Source organism: Canis aureus, chromosome 16, assembly GCF_053574225.1.
Source record: "Canis aureus isolate CA01 chromosome 16, VMU_Caureus_v.1.0, whole genome shotgun sequence".
Lineage (NCBI taxonomy): Eukaryota > Metazoa > Chordata > Mammalia > Carnivora > Canidae > Canis > Canis aureus.
In genome coordinates, this window is record NC_135626.1 from 35,853,632 (window position 1) to 35,874,498 (window position 20,867).

At 43.7% G+C, this 20,867-nt stretch overlaps 1 protein-coding gene and 1 non-coding gene across 2 annotated transcripts in view; one reads left to right on the forward strand and one right to left on the reverse strand.

Annotated features, from left to right (window-relative positions):
• Positions 1-20,867, reverse strand: part of B4GALNT2 (beta-1,4-N-acetyl-galactosaminyltransferase 2 (SID blood group)) — a 50,065-nt gene that overhangs the window by 12,210 nt on the left and 16,988 nt on the right. The window contains exons 2-7 of the mRNA XM_077852879.1: positions 14,878-15,066; positions 13,996-14,133; positions 8,490-8,596; positions 6,495-6,532; positions 4,482-4,662; positions 2,768-2,854 (exon numbers count right to left, since the gene is read on the reverse strand). Of these exons, the coding sequence (XP_077709005.1) occupies positions 2,768-2,854; positions 4,482-4,662; positions 6,495-6,532; positions 8,490-8,596; positions 13,996-14,133; positions 14,878-15,066 (740 nt within the window). The remainder of the gene's footprint in view (positions 1-2,767; positions 2,855-4,481; positions 4,663-6,494; positions 6,533-8,489; positions 8,597-13,995; positions 14,134-14,877; positions 15,067-20,867) is intronic.
• On the forward strand, positions 3,278-3,381 carry LOC144287293 (U6 spliceosomal RNA). The gene has a single exon (XR_013355131.1). It is a non-coding gene; the product is annotated as a U6 spliceosomal RNA (small nuclear RNA).

Below are 20,867 nucleotides of genomic sequence, written 5' to 3' on the forward strand. Positions count from 1 at the left end.
GGCCACGCAAGCCATGGAGAAGGAGGATGGACTCATTCAATATATGGTGTGGGGACAATATACTATTCATATATAAAAAATCAGGTCCCTGTTATATGCCACACATAACAATAGCTTCTGTGGGGATTAAAGATCTAAATGTGAAAAGCCAAACGTGAAACCTTGGAAGAAAATACAGGAGAATATTTTTATGGATTCAAGGTAGGGAAGACTTTCTTAAGCAAAAGCTAGAAAGAAAACAAAGAATCAGTATTAGGACAAAAGACCCTAGAAACAAAATCAAAACACAAGCCACAGACTGACAAAAGGTCAGAATCTAGAACTTCATACCATATTTTATGAACAGTTCAAAAATGCATAAAACGGGGCAGCCCTGGTGGCGCAGCGGTTTGGCGCCGCCTGCAGCCTGGGGCGTGATCCTGGAGACCCGGGATCGAGTCCCACATCAGGCTCCCTGCATGGAGCCTGCTTCTCCCTCAGCCTGTGTCTCTGCCTCTCTCTCTCTGTGACTCTCATGAATAAATAAATAAAATCTTAAAAAAAAAAAAAAAGAATAGACTCTTTGGATACAATACATTTTGAATATATAGGCAATATATCCAAAAAGTGCCAAGTGGTTCAAAATTCTAAATATATTGAAATTTATGCCTTGAAAATACTTGTTCCCATTTCTGTTCTCCAATTAGGAAGCCAGGAAGCAACCAATATTACCAACTTCTTTATTTTTCCATAACCAAGCAATTATATATATATTTTTCCCCTCTTCTTTCTTTTTTAAGATTTTATTTATTTCTTCATGAGAGACAGAGAGAGAGAGAAAGAGAGAGAGAGAGAGAGGCAGAGACACAGGCAGAGGGAGAAGCAGGCTCCATGCAGGGAGCCTGATGTGGGACTCGATCCCGGGACTCGAGGACCACGTCCTAGGCTGCAGGCGGCGCTAAACCACTGCACCACCAGGGCTGCCCTTCCCTCTTCTTTTTACAGAAATAATAGCTTATTCTCCCTTCTCTTCTGTACTTGCTTATAACCTAGAAAGCATTTTGTATCAGTCTAAAAAGAACCCCTCCTCCTCCCTCCTTCTGAGCGCCACTGCATGGAATTTCATTATAAGGACGGACCACACTTGATCTAACCCGTGCATCCCACTTTGTCTTTGCACAAAATGCTGCAGTAAAGAACCTCAAACAAACATCACTTCACACAGACACTAGTATCTACGTGGTAATTTCTAGAAGTGCAATTGCTGGCCCAAAGGGAATACATATCCCAAATGTTGAGAGGTATTGCCAAATTGCCTCCGGAAAGGCTGTGCCAATTTACATTTCCCACCGGGAGTTTATAAGACTGCCTGCCCCTCACTTCTTGTCCAATACTTTCTGATATGAATGTGCTTTTCATTTGCATTAAAAAAATTTTTTTGGGATACCTGGGTTTAGCGGTTTAGTGCCTACCTTCCACCCAGGGTGTGATCCTGGGGTCCTGGAATTGAGTCCGGCATGGGGCTCCCTAAATGGAGCCTGCTTCTCCCTCGGCCTGTGTCTCTGACTCTCTCTCTCTCTCTGTCTCTCTCATGAATAAATAAATAAAAATTTAAAAATAAAAATAAAAAATAAAAAAATTTATAACTTTTTAAAAAGCTTATTTATTTATTAGAGACACGTAGAGAGAGAGAGAGGCATAGACACAGGCCGAGGGAGAAGCAGGCTCCCTGCAAGTAGCCCAATGTGGAACTCAATCGTGGATTCTGGGATCATGCCCTGGGCCAAAGGCAGATGCTCAACCACTGAGACACCCAGGCATCCCAAATTTTTATAACATTAAAAAAATATTATTTATTTATTTATTTATTTATTTATTTATTTATTTATTTATTTATTTGACATAGAGACTGAGAGAGCACAAGCAGGGGAGCCGCAGTGGGAGAGGGAGAGGATGACACGTGGCTCGATCCCAGGACCCTGGGATCATGACTTGAGCTGAAAGCAGCTGCTTAACCAACTGAGCCACCCAGGTGCCCCTCATCTGCACTTTTTTTTTTTAAAGATTTTATTTATTTATTCATGAGAGACACACACACACACACACACAGAGAGAGAGATAGAGAGGCACAGACACAGGCAGAGGGAGAAGCAGGCTCCTCCCAGGGAGCCTGATGTGGGACACTATCCAGGACTCCAGGATCATGCCCTGAGCTGAAGGCAGATGCTCAATCGCTGAGCCACCCAGGTGTCCCTGTTTGTTTGTTTGTTTTTTAGCTTTTAAAAATATGAGAAAGTTGATCAGTTTGGAATTTATCTTGGTATGAACTGTAAGATAGGTTCAACTCTTATCTTCCTTTATCTACACAGGTGTCCCATGTGATTTCTTGGATAATCCATCTTTTCACCCTTTAATCTGAAAAGCTACCTTTATCACATGGTAAAACTCCAACATGTTTGTCCCTGGATTTCCAATGTGATTCCACTGATATTTTTAGCCATAGTCCAATACCACTCTGTTTTTATTATCATTACTTAAGATGATATAATTAATTGTTTTTTGTTTTCAAAATAAGCAGAAACACATAATCAGTTAAATACAATTAAGCAATATTAGGAGAGTATGTCCTAAAATTCTTTTTTTTCCTCCAAACAAATCTTGTTTGTCAGGAATTCTATCAGGGCAGTTATTTTCATGAATTCTCCTCCACCTCAGAGTGGATCCCTTCCGAATTTCACCAATAGCTCTACAAGATCCCACCCTGGAACCCCAGGGGCAAGAGCCTTACCTGGTCCAGGGTCATATAACTTGGGGATGACAGGATGGCGGATGGTCACTGGAAACTTGGCCACTGAGGACTTGGACTCCAGACTCACTGGAAGGAGAAATAAGGTCAAGGTAGGCAGCACGGTGTCTGGGCCACTCTCCACACTGCCTCAAGGAAGCTGCAGGGGTGAAGGTTCAGTAGAGAACATCCTGCGTGGGATGAGACCCACTGAGTTGACAGCACTCTGGCTCCTGACTTGCTATGTGTCCCTGGGGACCTTGCTGAACGCCTTTTTTTTTTTTTTTTTTAAGTAAGTAATCTCTGTGCCCAACATGGGACTTGAACTCACAATCCTGAGATCAAGAGCCACGTGTTCTGCTGACTGAGCCAGCCAGGTGCCCCTTTTTGAATGCCCTTAGCTCACATGTCTTCCACTGTGAGAGTCTGGTGGGGTGGAGTGGGCTTGGAATCAGAGGGTCCAGATTACATTTGACTTTGCCATTTATTATCTGAAATACCTTGGGTAAATCAGTGCTCACTTCAGCAGCACATTTACTCAAATTGGAAGGATTCAGAGATCAGCATGGCCCCTGTTCAAGGACTATACACAAATTTTTTTTTTTTAAGATTTTACTTATTTATTCGCAAGAGGCACCAAGAGAGAGGCAGAGACATAGACAGAGGGAAGAGAAACAGGCTCCATGTGGGGAGCCTGACGTGGGACTCGATCCTGGGGCGCCAGGATCATGCCCTGAACTGAAGGCAGACGCTCAACCACTGAGCCACCCAGGTGCCCCCATAAAATTTTATTTATTTATTTTTAAATATTTTATTTATTTGACAGAGAGGGCACAAGTAGAGTGGCAGGTAAAGGGAGAGGGAGAAACAGGCTCCCCACTGAGCAGAGAGCCTGATGTGGGGCTCAAACCCAGGATCCTAACATCATGACCTGAGCTGAAGGCAGCCGCTTAACCAGCTGAGCCACCCAGGTGCCCCCTCTATATGCACATTTGAAATACCTTGGGTAAATCACTTCTCCAGGTACAAAACCAGGATAATACTACCTCCCTGTTTTATCTCACAGGGTCATTTGTTGAAAAGAAATGTCTGGGAACCTGAGAGAGAGCTCTCTCTTTAGTCGGTGGTCATGCATAATCTATCCTGTGTTTCATTTTTCTGTTGGTGTCCTGGGAATTCATCCTGGGTGTGGAGTGAAAAGAAAAAGAGTGACTTTAATTCATCAGGAAAGAAACTGGGGCTGCCAGGGGCTGGCCAGAACTGTTCTCCCAAGAATTTCTAGGATGGGAGTGGGAGATAGGGATAGGAGAGGGAAACAAAGCCACTGTCCTTGGGGCTGAGAGCTCCTCCACATACCTCTTTTCCTGTTAGTGTCCAGGACAAGATAACGATACACAGACTGAGTCCCTCCAGTCCTGTAGCTGAAGTCTTCAGCTCTGAGAGCTACGGATAATAGGACATAGAGCCCCTGGTGGTTTCCAGGTGCATGAATGATCTACCCTCACAGAGAATGCACATTCTTTCCTTTGAAGGATGGGTGGCAACATGGGGGCAGTGTTGGAGACAGTATTTGGAAGTTAGAGGTCTAGGGTTAGAAACAAGAGCAAGAGAAGAATCCTAAATGCAGGCAGGCTTCCAGGAGGAGGAAGACTTTAGGAGGGACAGGTGGTGTTATCCCACTCCCTAAGCATTTTGCCATCCAAGGACAGACTCTCACCCACATCCACTCTGTGGTGCTGGTACACTGTGCTGGTGTATGTCATGTGCTGGAGGATGAAATTCAAAAGCTTCTGATTACTGGTGGAAATGGTCAGTCGCTTCTGGCCTCTGCCCTGCACCACACTGTCAGGGATGTCAGCGAGGGTGTTCAGTGTCCCCAGAGAAGCTGTCAGGGTGACCTAAGGTGGGTGAGGTAGAAAGACGCTAAATGCAAGGAAAGGCACATACCCAGGATGGCCAGCAGGGGGCAGAGCCCATGAGGATGAGAGGAGGCGCTCTGTGGTGTCCTGGAAGCTCGGGTCTGGCTCTCCAGCCGGTTACTGTTGTCCCCAGCGAAGTAGAATCAAGTCTCGGGGATTGGTGTGTTCAGGGTCATTGCTCTGTCTCTTGGCCTACAGGATCCTATCCTTCTAGATTCCTTACTTAGTTTTTTCTTTCTTCTTTTTTTAAAGATTTTATTTATTTATTCATGAGAATATACAGAGAGGAGAGAGAGAGGCAGAGACACAGGCAGAGGGAGAAGCAGGCTCCATGCAGGGAACCCAACGCAGGACTCGATCGCGGGTCTCCAGGATCATGCTCTGGGCCAAAGGCAGTGCTAAACCGCTGAGCCACCCAGGCTGCCCAGTCTTTTTGATTTCTTACTGCCTCCTCCTCCTCCGCTGCCTGACCTCCAAATGGAGTTTTCCAGGGTTTGGTTCCATGCCCTTTTCTCTTCTTATTCAACACCTTCTCACCTTTTAAATACTATTCATATGCTAGTGACTTAAAAATATATGTCTCCAGTTCACATCTTTCTGAGACCCAACTGCCTGGCTGGTTGCTTTGCTAGGAAGTTCCACAGGCAGTTGAAACAAAATCGAGCTATTAAGTTTTCTCTATAAACCTGTTAGTCACTCTCTACCTGCTTCTCCCCGCCCTGTGAATGGCATCTTTGTCTCTTCGACTGTTGAAGTCCCTAATGGAGGTCATTCCTATTTGAAAAGAGTCCTATTGGGTCTACCTTCAACAGGTACCTAGAACTGGTCCCCATCTCTCCATCTCATTGCTACCCCCTAGAGCTACTCTCTTCTCCTGCCTTCTTGTCCTCTGTGTAGCCAGGTATTTTTATGAAAAGTACACTGGATTATGTCACACTTGCTGAAAACACTCCAATCAGCCAACAGGTGTTTTCTGAGATCCAAATTACAGGTACTGGGAAAAGAGGAGTAAATAGAACCAACTCCCTGGAAGGCTTATATTCTAGTCGGGAAGGATGGCGATAAGTATATCACAATACATATAAAATAATTCAGGTACAGAAAAGCATCATGAAGATAACAGAGAGTACTGGATAAGTGGCAAAGGTGTGTTTTGGGGGTGCTTTGCTGAGACTAGGGGAGGGCAAGAGAAGGCCATCAGAGGATAGAATAGTTTGGCAGATTTGCTCAGTCATCACCCATTCCAACCTCTGGCAGGCAGAATGAGAAAAAAACTACATTTCCCAGACTCCTTTTTCTTTTTCTTTTTCTTTTTTTTTCCAGACTCCTTTTTCGATTAGGGTTCTGGATGCAGTTTGCATCGCACCACACTCATCAGCTCTCTGTGCATAAGAGTTGGATTTGGAGCTATATTTAAGTGGGAGACAAAAGACAGGGCACAGAGCAACGGTCTAGCTGGCGCTAACCTTGACTGGCAACATGCACAGAAGCCAGGCTGTGGTGACAGCTTCCTCTTGGAGCAAAAGCAGTAGCATCTGTGCTGATCCAGGTCTCTGGAAGTCCTCCTTCAAACTCCAGCCACTCGCATGGCTGGAAAAATAATGCCTTCCGGAGGCATCCTTCTCCCCTCTCCACCTTGGACTCATGTTGGATTTCTTTCTTTCTTTTTTTTTTTTTTGACCATGTTGGATTTCTAATCTGGATAAGCACTCTGTCAAAATCTGAGACCAGCCACCACTGGGGATGGGGGTGTGAGCAGTGAGCCAAGGACAGGATGCCAAGTGCAAAAAGGGGCTGGGAAGGGGACTAACCTCATAGATGGGGGCATCTGGTCCTTCAAACTGGAGACCTGGAGGACACAGGAAAAAGGATTAAAAACACCATTTGAGAGCAACAGCTCCTGATGCTCACTACCTTCCTGGTGACTCCTATGTATCCTTCCAGAATCTTTTCAGGTGTCACATCCTATCCAGGGTGTTTGTTCACCACTCCCCTCTCCCCAGGGTCCTGTTAGGTGGTGTCCCATGGTCCTTCTCAAATTCCAGTGGAGCTAAAGCCTTTGATGCCCACCCTCAGCATTGGATGGATACTGTGAATTAATCCATCCTCTTCCAGGTGTCTCTGTTACTGAAGGGAAGACAGCAATGGATAAGTAACAAAACATCCTTATATGAGGTTCCTAGAAGAGTCAAATTCATGGAGACGAGAAAAGACATTTTACTGAATGGTGGTTGCCACAGGCAGGAGAGGGGAAAAGAGTCAATGTTAAATGAGTAGAGTTTTAATTGGGGCAGATAAAGTTCTGGAGATGGATGATGGTGACAGTTGCAGAACAATGAAAATATATTTAATGCCACAAAACTGTGTGCTTAAAAGTGATTAATTTATTATGTATATTTTACAATAAGAAAAGGAATCATCCAACATGGCAAATCACTTTATTTTTTGCAAATCACTTTTTAAATGACTATTCAAAACCGCTAGCAATTTATCCAAGTATATTTATTATTATTTTTAAAGATTTTACTTATTTATTTATTCATGAAAGACACAGAGATAGAGCGGCAGAGACACAGGCAGAAGGAGAAGCAGGCTCCATGTAGGGAGCCCGACGTGGGACTCAATCCTGGGTCTCCAGGATCACGCCCTGGGCCAAAGGCAGGCGCTAAACCGCTGAGCCATCCAGGGATTCCCGTGTATTTACTTTAGAATCCAGCTCTGTTTTCATAATGTGACTAATTCAAGTTCTAATTCAAATATAGCCTCCCTAGGTGGCCTTAGATAACTTATGTCACCCGTGAAATTGGCAAAATAACATTTACCTCACAGGGATGTGGTGCTAGACTAGAGAAGTGTGTAGAAATCTCTTGTAGAGGGATCCCTGGGTGGCACGGCAGTTTGGTGCCTGCCTTTGGCCCAGGGCGCAGTCCTGGAGACCCGAGATCGAGTGCCACGTCGGGCTCCCAGTGCATGGAGCCTGCTTCTCTCTCTGCCTCTCTCTCTGTGACTATCATAAATAAATAAAAATTAAAAAAAAAAAAAGAAATCTCTTGTAGAGGGGAGTTTTTTTTTCTTTTTTTTTTTTTTTTAAGATTTTATTTATTTATTCATAGAGACACAGAGAGAGGGGGAGAGAGGCAGAGACACAGGCAGAGGGAGAAGCAGGCTCCATGCAGGGAGCCCGACGTGGGACTCGATCCTGGGTCTCCAGGATCACGCCCTGGGCTGCAGGCGGCGCTAAACCACTGCGCCACCGGGGCTGCCCAGTTTTTTTTTTTTTTCCATTAAAGATTTTATTTATTTATTCATAGAGACACAGAGAGAGAGGGAGAGAGGCAGAGACACAGGCAGAGGGAGAAGCAAGCTCCATGCAGGGAGCCTGATGTGGGACTTGATCCCGGGACTCCAGGATCACGCCGAGCCACCCAGGGATCCAGAGGGGAGTTTTAACCAACATAAATACTCTTTTCAATATGCTCTTCTAGGAGTTGGGCTCATCTTTCCCTGTTTCTCATGATGCTGGAGGACACCAAAAAGCCAATCATGTCCTAAGATTCCTGAGACTCACAGATTTTTGTTCTCTTCTTTGTTATCTGGGATCCCTGGGGACGTCACAGTGGTGGAAAGGGCTAACCAGGGGTTCTCAATGTTGGAAACATTGAAACTAATAGTAAATGAAATCACGTCAAGCTTCCTGCATTGTGCACACAGCAGCTACTCAACGACTGTTCCCTTCCACTTCCCAGTTTTGCTTAAGAAGAGTTAAGAAAGTTGCCCTGCTCCTCTCCAGATGGAGATGTACCTACCCGGGATGGGAACCGTGTGCAGGGGCATCACCTCCACCCCATGGATCGGGTACCCAAAGGGGAGGTTGGGCTGAGCCAGCAGCGGCGGTGGACGGGGCAACCCTTCTCTGCAGGGAACAGAACCAGAACTGTTAGCAGCTGCTGTCTGGTGCCTCCCTGATTAGTCCTGAAAGCGGTACCTGTGCCCAGAGCTCTGTGCTGCCAACGGGGAGAAATCGAAAGTACATTGTCCAGTTCACCCCTCCATTCCCTCCCCCCTTTATTCCTGCCCCTCCCTGCAGCTTTGAATTCCACAGAGGAATTGAGGCAGTTGACAACAAAGCACCTACAAAATTAAAAATGCAACCAGTGAAAAAGAAGAAACAAAACAATCAGATTACAGGGCCAACCCAGTGCAGTAGCCCAATGCCAGGGTCACATGTGAACTTCCCAGTAGTCAGGGTATAAAGTGTTGGACAATCAGTACTCTGGTCTTATTATCAATAGGACAAAGCAAACAACTTGGGAGGCAAATAAACCTTTTCCTAGCATTGAACTCAAGAAAGAAGAAGGAAAGGAAAGGATAGGAAAGGAAAAAGGAAAGGAAAGGGGAAAGGAAAGAAGGAAAGGAAAGGAAAGGAAAGGAAAGGAAAGGAAAGGAAAGGAAAGGAAAGGAAAGGAAAGGAAAGGAAAGGAAAGGAAAGGAAAGAGAAAGAAAGAAAGAAAGAAAGAAAGAAAGAAAGAAAGAAAGAAAGAAAGAAAGAAAGAAAGAAAATATATCCCAAGAACGTGATTTGTTGCCTTGATATTTTCAGAGCAAACACAGTGACGATTTTCATATGGTTTTGTTGTTATAACAACCTCAGTCAAGGGCAGCACTTAACAAGTCAGTGAGATTGATTCTTTGCAAGACTAAGATAATGTGGTTGAAATGCAGCCTTCGGGAATCCAGCGTAGCCAAGGGTATCATTTAGATCACCTGGAAGACAGATTAGACTACTGTAGTGAATATTTATGAGAATGCAAAAGAGAAAATTTAAAAATGGAAAATTATGTAAACAGGCAATTAACAGAAGTACAAATGGCTAATACATATATGAAACGTGCTCAGCTTCAAAATTAGTCAGGGAAATGCAACTTTAAAAACAATGAACTAGAGGTGCTGGGCTGGCTCAGTCAGTAGAACCTGTGACTCTTGATCTTGGGATCAAAAGTTTGAGCCCACGTCGGGAGGACAGATTGTTTAAAATAAAATCTTTAAAAACAAAAACAACAAAATGCGTTTTTCATGAATGTTTTAAAATGTAATGATAGGGAGTGTTGGTTCAGTAAGGGGTATCTAAGGTATTACCCTTACCCACTCGTCATGAAAATGTGAATTAATATAGGTCCTCTTGAATGCAATTTGCCAGTATTTACTAAAAGTAGAAATAAAGGGCACTTGGGTGGCTCAGTCGGTTAAGTGTCTGCCTTCAGCTCAAGTTGTGGTCCCAGGGTCCTGGGATCGAGCCCCGAGTCAGGTTCCCTGCTTGGCTGGGGAGCCTACTTCTCCCTCTTCCTCTGCCTGATACTCCCCCTGCTTGTGCGCTCCCGCTCTCATGCGCTCGCTCTCTCTGCCAAATACATAATATCTTCAAAAAATAAAAAAGATAAAAGTAGATACAAGCATATCCTAAGTGAGCAATTCAAATGCTAGTTAAGGGGAGAAACACCTGCCTGTGTAAACAACCACATGCATAAGGAGGCTCATTTCAGCACTGTTTGAAATGAACATCCTTATACACATCCTAATGAAATAAGAATGTAAATATAATGTAATATTATTATTATAAATTATGTAAGTGGAATAATGAAAATTTCCCCCAAATCTGAATATCATTCAATAGGAGAATAAGGGCAGCCCTGGTGGCTCAGTGGTTTAGCCTCGCCTTCGGCCCGCAGCGTCATCCTGGAGACCTGGGATCCAGTCCTGTGTTGGGCTCCCTGCATGGAGCCTGCTTCTCCCTCTGCCTGTGTCTCTGCCTCTCTCTCTCTGAGTCTCTCATGAATAGATAAATAAAATCTTTAAAAAAAAATGTATTTGATGAGGGGCACCTGGGTGGCTCAGTTAAGCATCTGACTCTCCATTTTGGCTCAGGTCATGATCTCAGGGTTATGAGGTTGAGCCCCATGTCAAGCTCTGGGCTAAGCATGGAGCCTGCTTAGGATTGTCTCTCTCCCTCCTCTTCTGCCCCTCTCCTCTTTTGCCCCCCCTCACTCACTCATGCACACTCTCTAAAACAAAAACAAGGGGCCCCTGGGTGGCTCAGTCAGTTAAGTGTCTGCCTTCAGCTCAGGTCATGATCTCACAGTTCTGGGATCTAGCTCCAGGACCAGCTCCCTGCTCAGTGGGGAGCCTGCTTCTCCCTCTCCATCTGCCTCTCCCCCTACTCATGCTTTCTCTCTCTCTCAAATAAATAAATAAAATCTAAAATAAAAATAAAACAAAAACCTTAAAAAAACATACTGAATTCTGGAGTGATTTGTTCTTATGGTACCAATTACATTAAAAATATACACACAGATGGGTGAAACAGGTGAAGGGGATAAAGAGTACACTTATCAGGAGGAGCACCTAATCATGTATAGAATTGTTGAATCACTACACCTGCAACTAGTAGAACAGTGTATGTTAATTAGGCAGAATTAAAATAAAATTTAAAAATACACACAGGGCAGCCCCGGTGGCTTAGCAGTTTAGCGCCGTCTTCAGCACAGCGTGTGATCCTGGAGACCCGGGATCGAGTCCCACATCGGTCTCCCGGAGTGGAGCCTGCTTCTCCCTCTGCCTGTGTCTCTGCCTCTCTCTTTCTCTACATCTCTCATGAATAAATAATAAAATCTTAAAAAAACAAAAATAAAAAAATAAAAATACACTCAAAACCCCAGTAGTATATGTTTATGTGGATATACATATATATGAATATGCAAGTGATTATGTGAGTTCATCTGTGTGTATAGCAATATAGAGGACAGTCTGGAATTATATATACCAAACTCCTAAGGGCAGATTGTGTTGGTGAGGGATCATATCATATAAAGAAGGGAAGCAAGAAGAATTGAGGGAGTTGGTTCAAGTGGATTGTTTTTAAAGATTTTATTTATTTATTTGACAGAAAGTGCACAAGCAGGGGGAGTGGCAGGCAGAGGGAGAGGGAGAAGCAGGCTCAATCCTAGGACCTGGGATCATGACGTAAGCAGAAGGCAGATGTTTAACTGTCTGAGCCACCCAGGCAGGCACCCCCAAGTGGATTTTTTGTAAAGAGCATTCTCCATGTATGATTTTTTTTTATTTTTCAAAGATTTTTATTTATTTATTCATGAGAGACACAAAGAGAGAGCAGAGATGTAGGCAGAGGGAGAAGCAGGCTCCCTGCAGGGAGCCTGATGTGGGACTAGATCCCGGGACCCCAGGATCACGCCCTGGGCCAGAGGCAGATGCCCAAACACTGAGCCACCCAGGTGTCCCCATGTACTACTTTTTAAGTGAAGTATAATATGAAGATAATCAGACTCAAATGAATCAGAGCTCTCACCCAATATCAAGCTCCACTAATGATTTCAAGGATACAGACAATTATGTGGCTCAGGCAGGACACACAGAGCATTCCAGGTGGATCCCCTGTCATGCCTTCCCACATTAGACAGGTACTCTCTGGCAGAGGATAATAGGCATGATCTCCAAATGGGGTTTTGCTGGATTGCCTCACATAGTGGAGAACATGTAAGTTAGAAGTCATCTCCATTTTATACCTTCGGAGAGTTGTACAGCTTAGGTGACATTCGCCAGGGGCTGAAGATTCTGGGTTATTTATTCTATGCAATGGGCTGAAGTGGGGACAAAGAGACCAAGAAAATCCCATTCCTGGAGGGGGAGAACCCAGACTGAGACACCAATAACTAGAATACTAGGTCATCTGTTCAGTAACAGAAATGAGGCCAGCTCTGAATGCCACCTTCTTGAACATTCCTTTTGTAATTCTCAGAATTGGAAGCTGCTCTCCCCACTGAGACCTAGTGCAGCATTCCCCCTGGCTAGTGTTGTAACACTGAGCTTTGGGCCGAACGCCTGTATTCCACAGTGTGCTGGACACCTTCTGTGGGCCACCGAGCACCTGCAGTCCCGCCGCATTGGGCTGGGGGCTCTCTGTGTAATCATGGCAGCAGCAGGGATGGGGAGGAGGTGGGTGGAAGGGATGCAGAGAGGGCGCACTGCCTCTACCCGCTCTGTTCCTCTGGGAGGTCCCTGGGAGCAGGATCTAGATAGGCTCTATCTTTGTACCTAACTTGACACCTTGCCCAGAGTAGGCATTCCATGTGTTTCTTGGGCTGAGAAAGATTTGAGGCACTGGTGGGAGCTGAGCATCTTCTTCCCTGGCCACTGCCAGGATGACAAGAGACCCAGTTCACATCAGTGATTATGACTGGGATTTGTTTGTTCTTGTACCTGTGTTGCCACCTACAATCTTCCTGCAATCTCCCTGCCTCCTCTATACTTTCCTATGTATTCTTCACTGAAAAGCTAGAGTGATATTTTACAAAAGTATCTCAGATAAGCACTTGCCACTTTTAAAAGCCATTCAATTCTTGGAGCACCTGGGTGGCTCAGTTGTCTGGGCATCCAACTCTTGATTTTGGCTCAGGTCATGGTCTTGGGATTGTGAGATGGGCCCTGCGTCGGGCTCCAAGCTCAGTGGGGAGTCTCCTTGACATTCTCTCTCTCCTTTTCCCTCTGCCCCCCTCTTCATTAGTGTGCACGCGCATACACCCTAAATACATAAATAAATAAAATCTTTTTTTTTAAAGATTTTATTTATTTATTCATAAGAGACAGAGAGAGAGAGGCAGAGACACAGGCAGAGGGAGAAGCCGGTTCCATGCAGGGAGCCCGATGTGAGACTTGATCCTGGGGCTCCAGGATCACGCCCTGGGCCAAAGGCAGGCGCTAAACCACTGAGCCACCCAGGGGACCCCCTCATCTAAGGTTTTGATGAGGTTTCAATACCTTTCCTACAAACACCCTTTTGATACAAGCCCATCAGAATCAATCGCTGATCTTTTCAACCAACACTACTGGCCGATACACTCCAAGTGTGTGATTCTGGGCTCTGCACATAGCAGAGGGGGAAAGTATGTTCTTAACAATGAATTAGTGGCACACCCTTGGTGACACTACAAAATCACTTGCTGTGAAGGCCTGGGTGCATTGAGGCTGTGCCACCAATACCCCACTGACATCCCAGACTATTTTCATTCCTTTGTTTTCTTCTTACTATGAAAGGTTCCAGACATGCAAAGTTTGATAAATGTTTACCTATGGACCATTTTCCTCGGTTCTCTCTCCTTGCTTTATTCCTAACAGTTCCCACCAGGGATCCCTGCAAGAGAGGAATTCTTTCCTGTTTTCTTGGGACTCATACCCTCAGGACATGGTAAAGAAAGCTTTTGCTCTACCCCAGGACCCAAGAGCCCTCATGGCCTCCATTACCTCCTCTGAAAGTGTTCAAATTCAGCCTGTCTCCTTGCTTTTACTGCAGGGAGCTCACTGTGGCCATAGGCATCCTGAAAATTATAGCTTCTCTTCTGTTTGGTAGCTTCGCATTTGCACTGGTTTTTTGGGAACAGCCTAAAAAAAACAGAAAAGGCCTGTGAACATGGAGCTGGTGGGTGGGCTGGTGGGTGAGAGAGAACCTGTGGTCTAACCAGTGCATGATTCACCCCGAGAATCTCCTTTCCATATACACACCTGTCCTACCTGGGAGGAGATTCTGGAATCCCAGAAATACAAGGAGGGGAGGGGGATGGACAAGGGGAAGAAGGCCCCTTCTCTGGAATTACTCCCTGCACCAAATGTCTTTAAGCTGGAGTCATGTGAATACCAGTGGCGTCTGGGCCCCTCCAGTGGGGACAGGAAGGCAGCAGCATCTTTCTTAGAGTTTTAGCCAACATGCCATCTATAGTTTTTTTTTTTAATATTTTATTTATTTATTCATAGAGACACAGAGAGAGAGAGAGAGAGAGACAGAGACACAGGCAGAGGGAGAAGCAGGCTCCATGCAGAGAGCCTGACATGGGACTCGATCCAGGGTCTCCAGGATCACACCCTGGGCTGCAGGCAGCGCTAAACCGCTGCGCCACTGGGGCTGCCCTGCCATCTATAGTTTTAAGGGACTTTGCTGGGTGCTGTAGAGAACAGACTGCATCTTGCAGACCAAACCTGTCCCGGGTCCGACAGTTTGGATCACTTTAACAACAAGCACGGACTGAGGAAGGCAAGGCAACTGGCTGTAAAATGGGCACAGGAGGGCACAGTAAACCACAGAAGGAGCGAGGGAAACATGGGACCAACATGGAATAACCTTAATCTCACCAGATTCCATCATAGGTAAAGAGGTTCTTGAGACGTTCCTCAGGTAGAAGCTTCAGTGTCTGGTCATTCAGAGCAGAATGCGGGAGCTCTGGCATGATGCTATTGAATTCCACACTTCTGAACATAAATACAACAATGCCAAGTCCTAAGACTAAAACTGATATCTTGAGGAGCCACAGAAACTCAGACCTGTTGGAACATAAAAGAACAAATTCCATTAAAATCTTTTTTCTTGATCACATAATAAGTGATGTAATTATATAATATATGTGGAAATAACAACTTGAGGAAAAATGTGAAACCTTATATCTTATACTACTTACTAAAATTGATTTCTGATTTTAAAAAAGAGTAAAGGTATGCCTGGGTTGTTCAGGGGTTTAGAGCCTGCCTTCGGCCCAGGGCATGATCCTGGAGTCCCAGAATCAAGACCCGTATCGGGCTCCCTGTGAGGAATCTGCTTCTCCCTCTGCCTGTGTCTCTGTCTCTCTCTTTCTGTGTCTCTCATGAGTAAATAAATAAATAATATATTTTTTAAATTAAAAAAATAGAAAAGAGTAAAGAGGGGCACCTAGGTGGCTCAGTTGGTTAAGGGTCTGCCTTCAGCTGAGATCATGATCTCAGGGTCCTGATGGAGCCCAGCATTGGGCTCCCTGCTCAGCGGGTAGTCTGCTTCTCCCTCTCCTTCTATCTTTGCTCCCGACTCATGCTCTCTCTCTCTCTCAAATAAATAAATAAAATCTTTAAAAAAATTGCAAGGCAAAGAATGTGCAAAAACATCCCAAGGGGGAGAAAAAAGAAAGTAAGTTTTGCAATATTTATGTCAGCATAGTTGAATTCAAGGCCAGAAAAATGTATTAAATAGGACAAAAAAGATCACTTACAATGAGCAAATACATGACCCACAAAACAGATGTAGTGGTCATGAACTTTATCCACTAAATAATAGCATTAAAGTACAGAAAGCTGGGCCCCTGGGTGGCTGAGTCGTTTAAGCATCTGACTCTCGATCTCAGCTCAGGTCTTGATCTCAGTGATTTCAAGCCCCATATTGGGTGCCACGCTGGGAGTGGAGCCTACTTAAAAAAAAAAAAAAAAAAAACACAGAAAGAAAAAAGAAGGACAGAAGGATTACAAATACAAAGATAGTCATAGATTCCAACATTCTCACATCTAACACCTAACATTCTCACATCTCAGTGCTTCACAAATCAAGTTTCAAAAATATATAAAGCAGTAGAGCAACTAAATGATATAATTCATATTCTGTTAAAGAGCTCTTAGGAAACTTACAAAAAGTGGCCATGCAAAGAAAACTGTAATCAAGTAGAAATAGTTCAGATCATGTACTCTGTGCAATCAAAATGTAACCTAATGGGGGATCCCTGGGTGGCGCAGCGGTTTAGCGCCTGCCTTTGGCCCAGGGTGCGATCCTGAAGTCCCGGGATCGAGTCCCACGTTGGGCTCCTGGCATGGAGCCTGCTTCTCCCTCCTCCTGTGTCTCTGCCTCTCTCTCTCTCTCTCTCTGTCCATCATAAATAAATAAATAAATCTTTAAAAAAAAATGTAACCTAATGAAAAGCTCCCTTCCCCAACAACATGGAAATTTTAGAAAAACTTTCCAAAGCAGCTCAAGAGCATCAGAACAAGAATATAAAGATAATAAAGACACTACATTCCAGAACTATGTAACACACTAAAACTGTCCTGAAAGGAGAATTTGAAGTTTTAAATACCAATTTCTAATCACGAAGCATAAAGTTAATAAATTAAGCAACCGAAGAAACTTGAAGAAAGGACAAAAAAAACAAATCTAAAGAAAGCAGAAACAAGAACGTAATAACAATTCAAGGAGAAAGTGGTGAATTTGAGAAACCTAAAATGGAATAATTACTAAATCTAAGCAGTGAGTGGACAACTTTTGTGATACCTGCCTAGTTTCTAGCCCCCCCTTTTTAAGATTTATTTATCTATCTATCTATCTATCTATCTATCTATCTATTTATTTATTTATTTATTTATTTATTTATTTGAGAGAGAACCAGAGAGCATAAGCAGGGGGAAGAGCAGAGGGAGGGGGAGAGGCGGGCTCCCCAACAAGCAGGGAGCCTGACATGCGGCTCCATCCCATGACCCTAGAATCATGACCTGAGCTGAAGGCAGATGCTTAACTGACTGAACCACCCAGGCGCCCCTATAACCTTTCTTCTGTAAGAATTTTCTCCTGACCCACGAAGGTGACACCTAGGATCCTAGCTTCTTTGCACAGTACTCCCCTGGCTTTGTTATGGTAGATTGGACCAAGAGTGAACACCTTGTCTGAGCTGAGCCAATCAACCACAATTTCTTCCCCAGGAATCTGAAATCAGATCAGGTTATCCTGGACCCCTGAACAATGTTCATGTCATGAACATGAGATGACATTGAGCCCCACATCATGTTCCACATATTCCACTCAGCATGGAGTCTGCTTGGGATTCTCTCTCCCTCTCCCTCTGCCCCTCCCACTTGTTCTCTCTCTTTCTTTCTTTAAAATAAATCTTTAAAAAATCAAATCAAATTAAATCCATGAATCTAATGATACTTCAAAGGAAAAATTTAAGAGGTACATTTTTTAAAAAGATTTTTATGTATTTAATTGAGAGAGAGAGAGTAGAGGCAGAAGGAGAGAATCTCAAGCAGACTCCCCACTGAGTCTGGAGCCTGATGCAGGGCTCAATCTCATGACCCTGAGATCATGACCTGAGCTGAAACCAAGAGTCTGACACTTAATTAACTGAGCCACCCAGGAGCCCCAAGAGGTGCATTTTTAATTATAGAAAAATTCCAGGCAGATACAGAAAATAAAGAAAATAGTGAAATGAAGCTCCAGGTACACATCACCCATCTTCCACTCATGGACAAAATGGATTTAAAAAAAAATTTTTTTTTAAAGATTTTATTTATTCATTCATAAGAATACACGGAGAGGAGAGAGCGAGAGAAAGAGAGGCAGAGACACAGGCAGAAGGAGAAGCAGTCTCCATGCAGGGAGCCCGACATGGGACTCGATCCCGGGTCTCCAGGGTCAGGCCCTGGGCTGACAGCGGCGCTAAACCGCTGAGCCACCTGGGCTGCCCGACAAAATGGATTTTTTAAAAAGATTTTATTTATAGGACACCTGGGTGGCTCAGCAGTTGAGCATCTGTCTTTGGCTGGAGGGCCTGATCCCGGGATCCAGGGATCGAGTCCTGCACTGGGCTCCTCATGGGGAGCCTGCTTCTCCTTCTGCGTCTCTGCTTCTCTCTCTATGTCTCTTATGAACAACAACAACAACAAAAATCTAAAAAAAAAAAAAAAAAAAAAGCTTCTTTTGTGAGCTCACAGTAGCAGCAGCCAAGAATAACAATCTTTCATACACACGTCTACCAACTCTCTTTGTGGTTGTCCTCCAGAAAATGGATGCTTCTGGATTCTTGTAAGTTCCAATTCATTCACTTGTGCCAAGGCTGGTTTGTGACTTTTTTGAGCCTTTACTTCTCTGGCTTGTCCCCCAAGTGTGCCAATTCCAATAATAAATTTCTCATTCTCTAATATTCATAGTAGTTCTGTTTCCTTGACTGAGGCTTGGCGGATACAGAATTTCTTCCAAACATCACCCCTGCCACACATGCACACAATACTGTTATCACAACTAAACATTGAACAAACATTCTTTAATACTATCAAATGTCCACAGGGTTTGTTTGTTTGTTTAGATTTTATTTATTTATTCATGAGAGACACACACAGAGAGGCAGAGACATAGGAAGAGGGAGGAGAAGCAGGCTCCATGCAGGGAGCCTGATGTGGGACTCTATCCTGGAACTCCTGGATCATGCCCTGAGCAGAAGGCACTCAACTGCTGAGCCATTCAGGTGTTACTGTCCACAGGGTTTAAATCTCCCCATTGCCCTTTTTTTTTTTTTTTTTTAAGGATAAAATCAAGATCCAAAGAAGGTCCATACATTGACTGACATGTCTCCTGCTTAGGAGACCTTTTAATACATAGGTTTCCCTGCCTTTTATTTTTCTTGCAACTTAACTTGTTGAAGAATCCGTGTTGTTTATCCTATACAATCTAGGTTTTCCATAACTGAATTTATCAGGCCCCTGGAGTCATGTTCCTTTGTCCCCTCTTTTTCTATAAATTTGTAGTTAGATCAAGAGGCTTGTCAGATTCCAGCTTGCCTTTCTGAGAAAATTACTTCATAGGTAGGTGATGGTGTGTGCCCCTCCATCAAAGAGGCAGGGCACAGAATATCTCATCATCTCTTTTTGGGGGATATTAGCAGCCATTCAATGATGATTGCCTGACTTAGTGGTTCTTGATATTTTTGCTCTTAGGACTACTTTACCATTTTATTTATTTATTTATTTATTTATTTATTTATTTATTTATTTATAAGATTTTATTTATTCATGACAGAGAGAGAGGCAGAGACGCAGGCAGAGGGAGAAACAGGCTCCCTGCAGGGAGCCCGAAGTGGGACTCAATCCCAGGATCCCAGGATCCCAGGATCACGACCTGAGCCAAAGGCAGATGCTCAACCCCTGAGCCACTCAGGTACCCCTCCACTGTATTTATTTGAGAGAGAGAGAGAGAGAGAAAGAGAGAGAGTGCACCAGTGGGGGGAAGGACAGAGGGAGAGAGAGAATCCCAAGTAGATGCTGTGCTGAGTGCAGAGTCCAACATGGAGCTTGATCTCACACTCTGAGATCACCAGCTAAGCCAAAATCAAGATCCACCCGGGTGCCCCCACTTCACAATTTTAAAAATTCCTAAGGACCCCAAGAGCTTTGTTTCTGTGGTTTCATCTATCAATGCTTACCACTTTGGAAATTAAATTAGAAAAAATTTTAAGTATTTACTCACTTAACAGAATAATGAACCAAATACATGTTAACATATTTTTGCAAAAAACTACATTTTTCAAAACAAAAAGAAGTGATAAGTATAACATTTTAAGATTTTTGCGTATCTTTGTAATGTCTAGCTTAATAGAAGAAAAATGAATTCTCATATTTGTTTATGCATTCAATGTTATACGTTGTTGGTTGGAGTATATGAAGGAAATACAGCCTCAGATATGTAGTTGGAAAAGAGAGAAATATTTTACTTTTTCAGATAATTGTGGCTATTCATCTCGATACACACCAAAAATCCAGACCAAAAATCCAGATGTTTCTTAAAAGGTTAGTAATCATGATGTGGAACTTGAAACCGTATCAGTGATTGTTTTGTGCTCTGTTACATTAAAATCCATTGATCTAACTTGCACTTTGAATCGATCTTTTACTCATGTATGATTTTATAGCATTGTGCATTAGTCATATGGAAAATATTGGTGCTCTGAGTTATGCTGGGTCTTCCAAATGTTAATGCATTTCATTATGCAATGTCAAGAATCCACATTCATTAATATCAACACCAACCTCATTGGAGAAGTCTCTACATGTTGAGAAGCTGTCAAGCTCATTGAAACGGAAAGAAGTACAAAGTTCTAATTTTTTAATTAAAATTTTCTATTTTTAATAATTGTTGGCTCCAGGTAGAAGGTGTATGAGTACTCGTGGTAACTTTCTTTTTTTTTTTTTTTTAAAGATTTTATTTATTTATTCATGAGAGACAGAGAGAGAGAGAAAGAGAGAGAGAGAGAGAGAGAGAGAGAGAGGGAGGGAGAGGCAGAGACACAGGCAGAGGGAGAAGCAGGGAACCCAATGTGGAACTTGATCCCGGGGCTCCAGGATCACACCCTGAGCTGAAGGCAGACACTCAACCATTGAGCCACTCAGGCATTCCCTCATGGTAACTTTCTTTCAAGTTTTCTTCAGTTGACAATTTTAAAAATAAGAGTTTGGGATTTATAAACGAAAACTCCTCAGGTAAGGAGTGGCTCAGTTGGTTAAGTGTCTGATTCTTGGGATCCCTGGGTGGCGCAGCGGTTTAGCGCCTGCTACCTTTGGCCCAG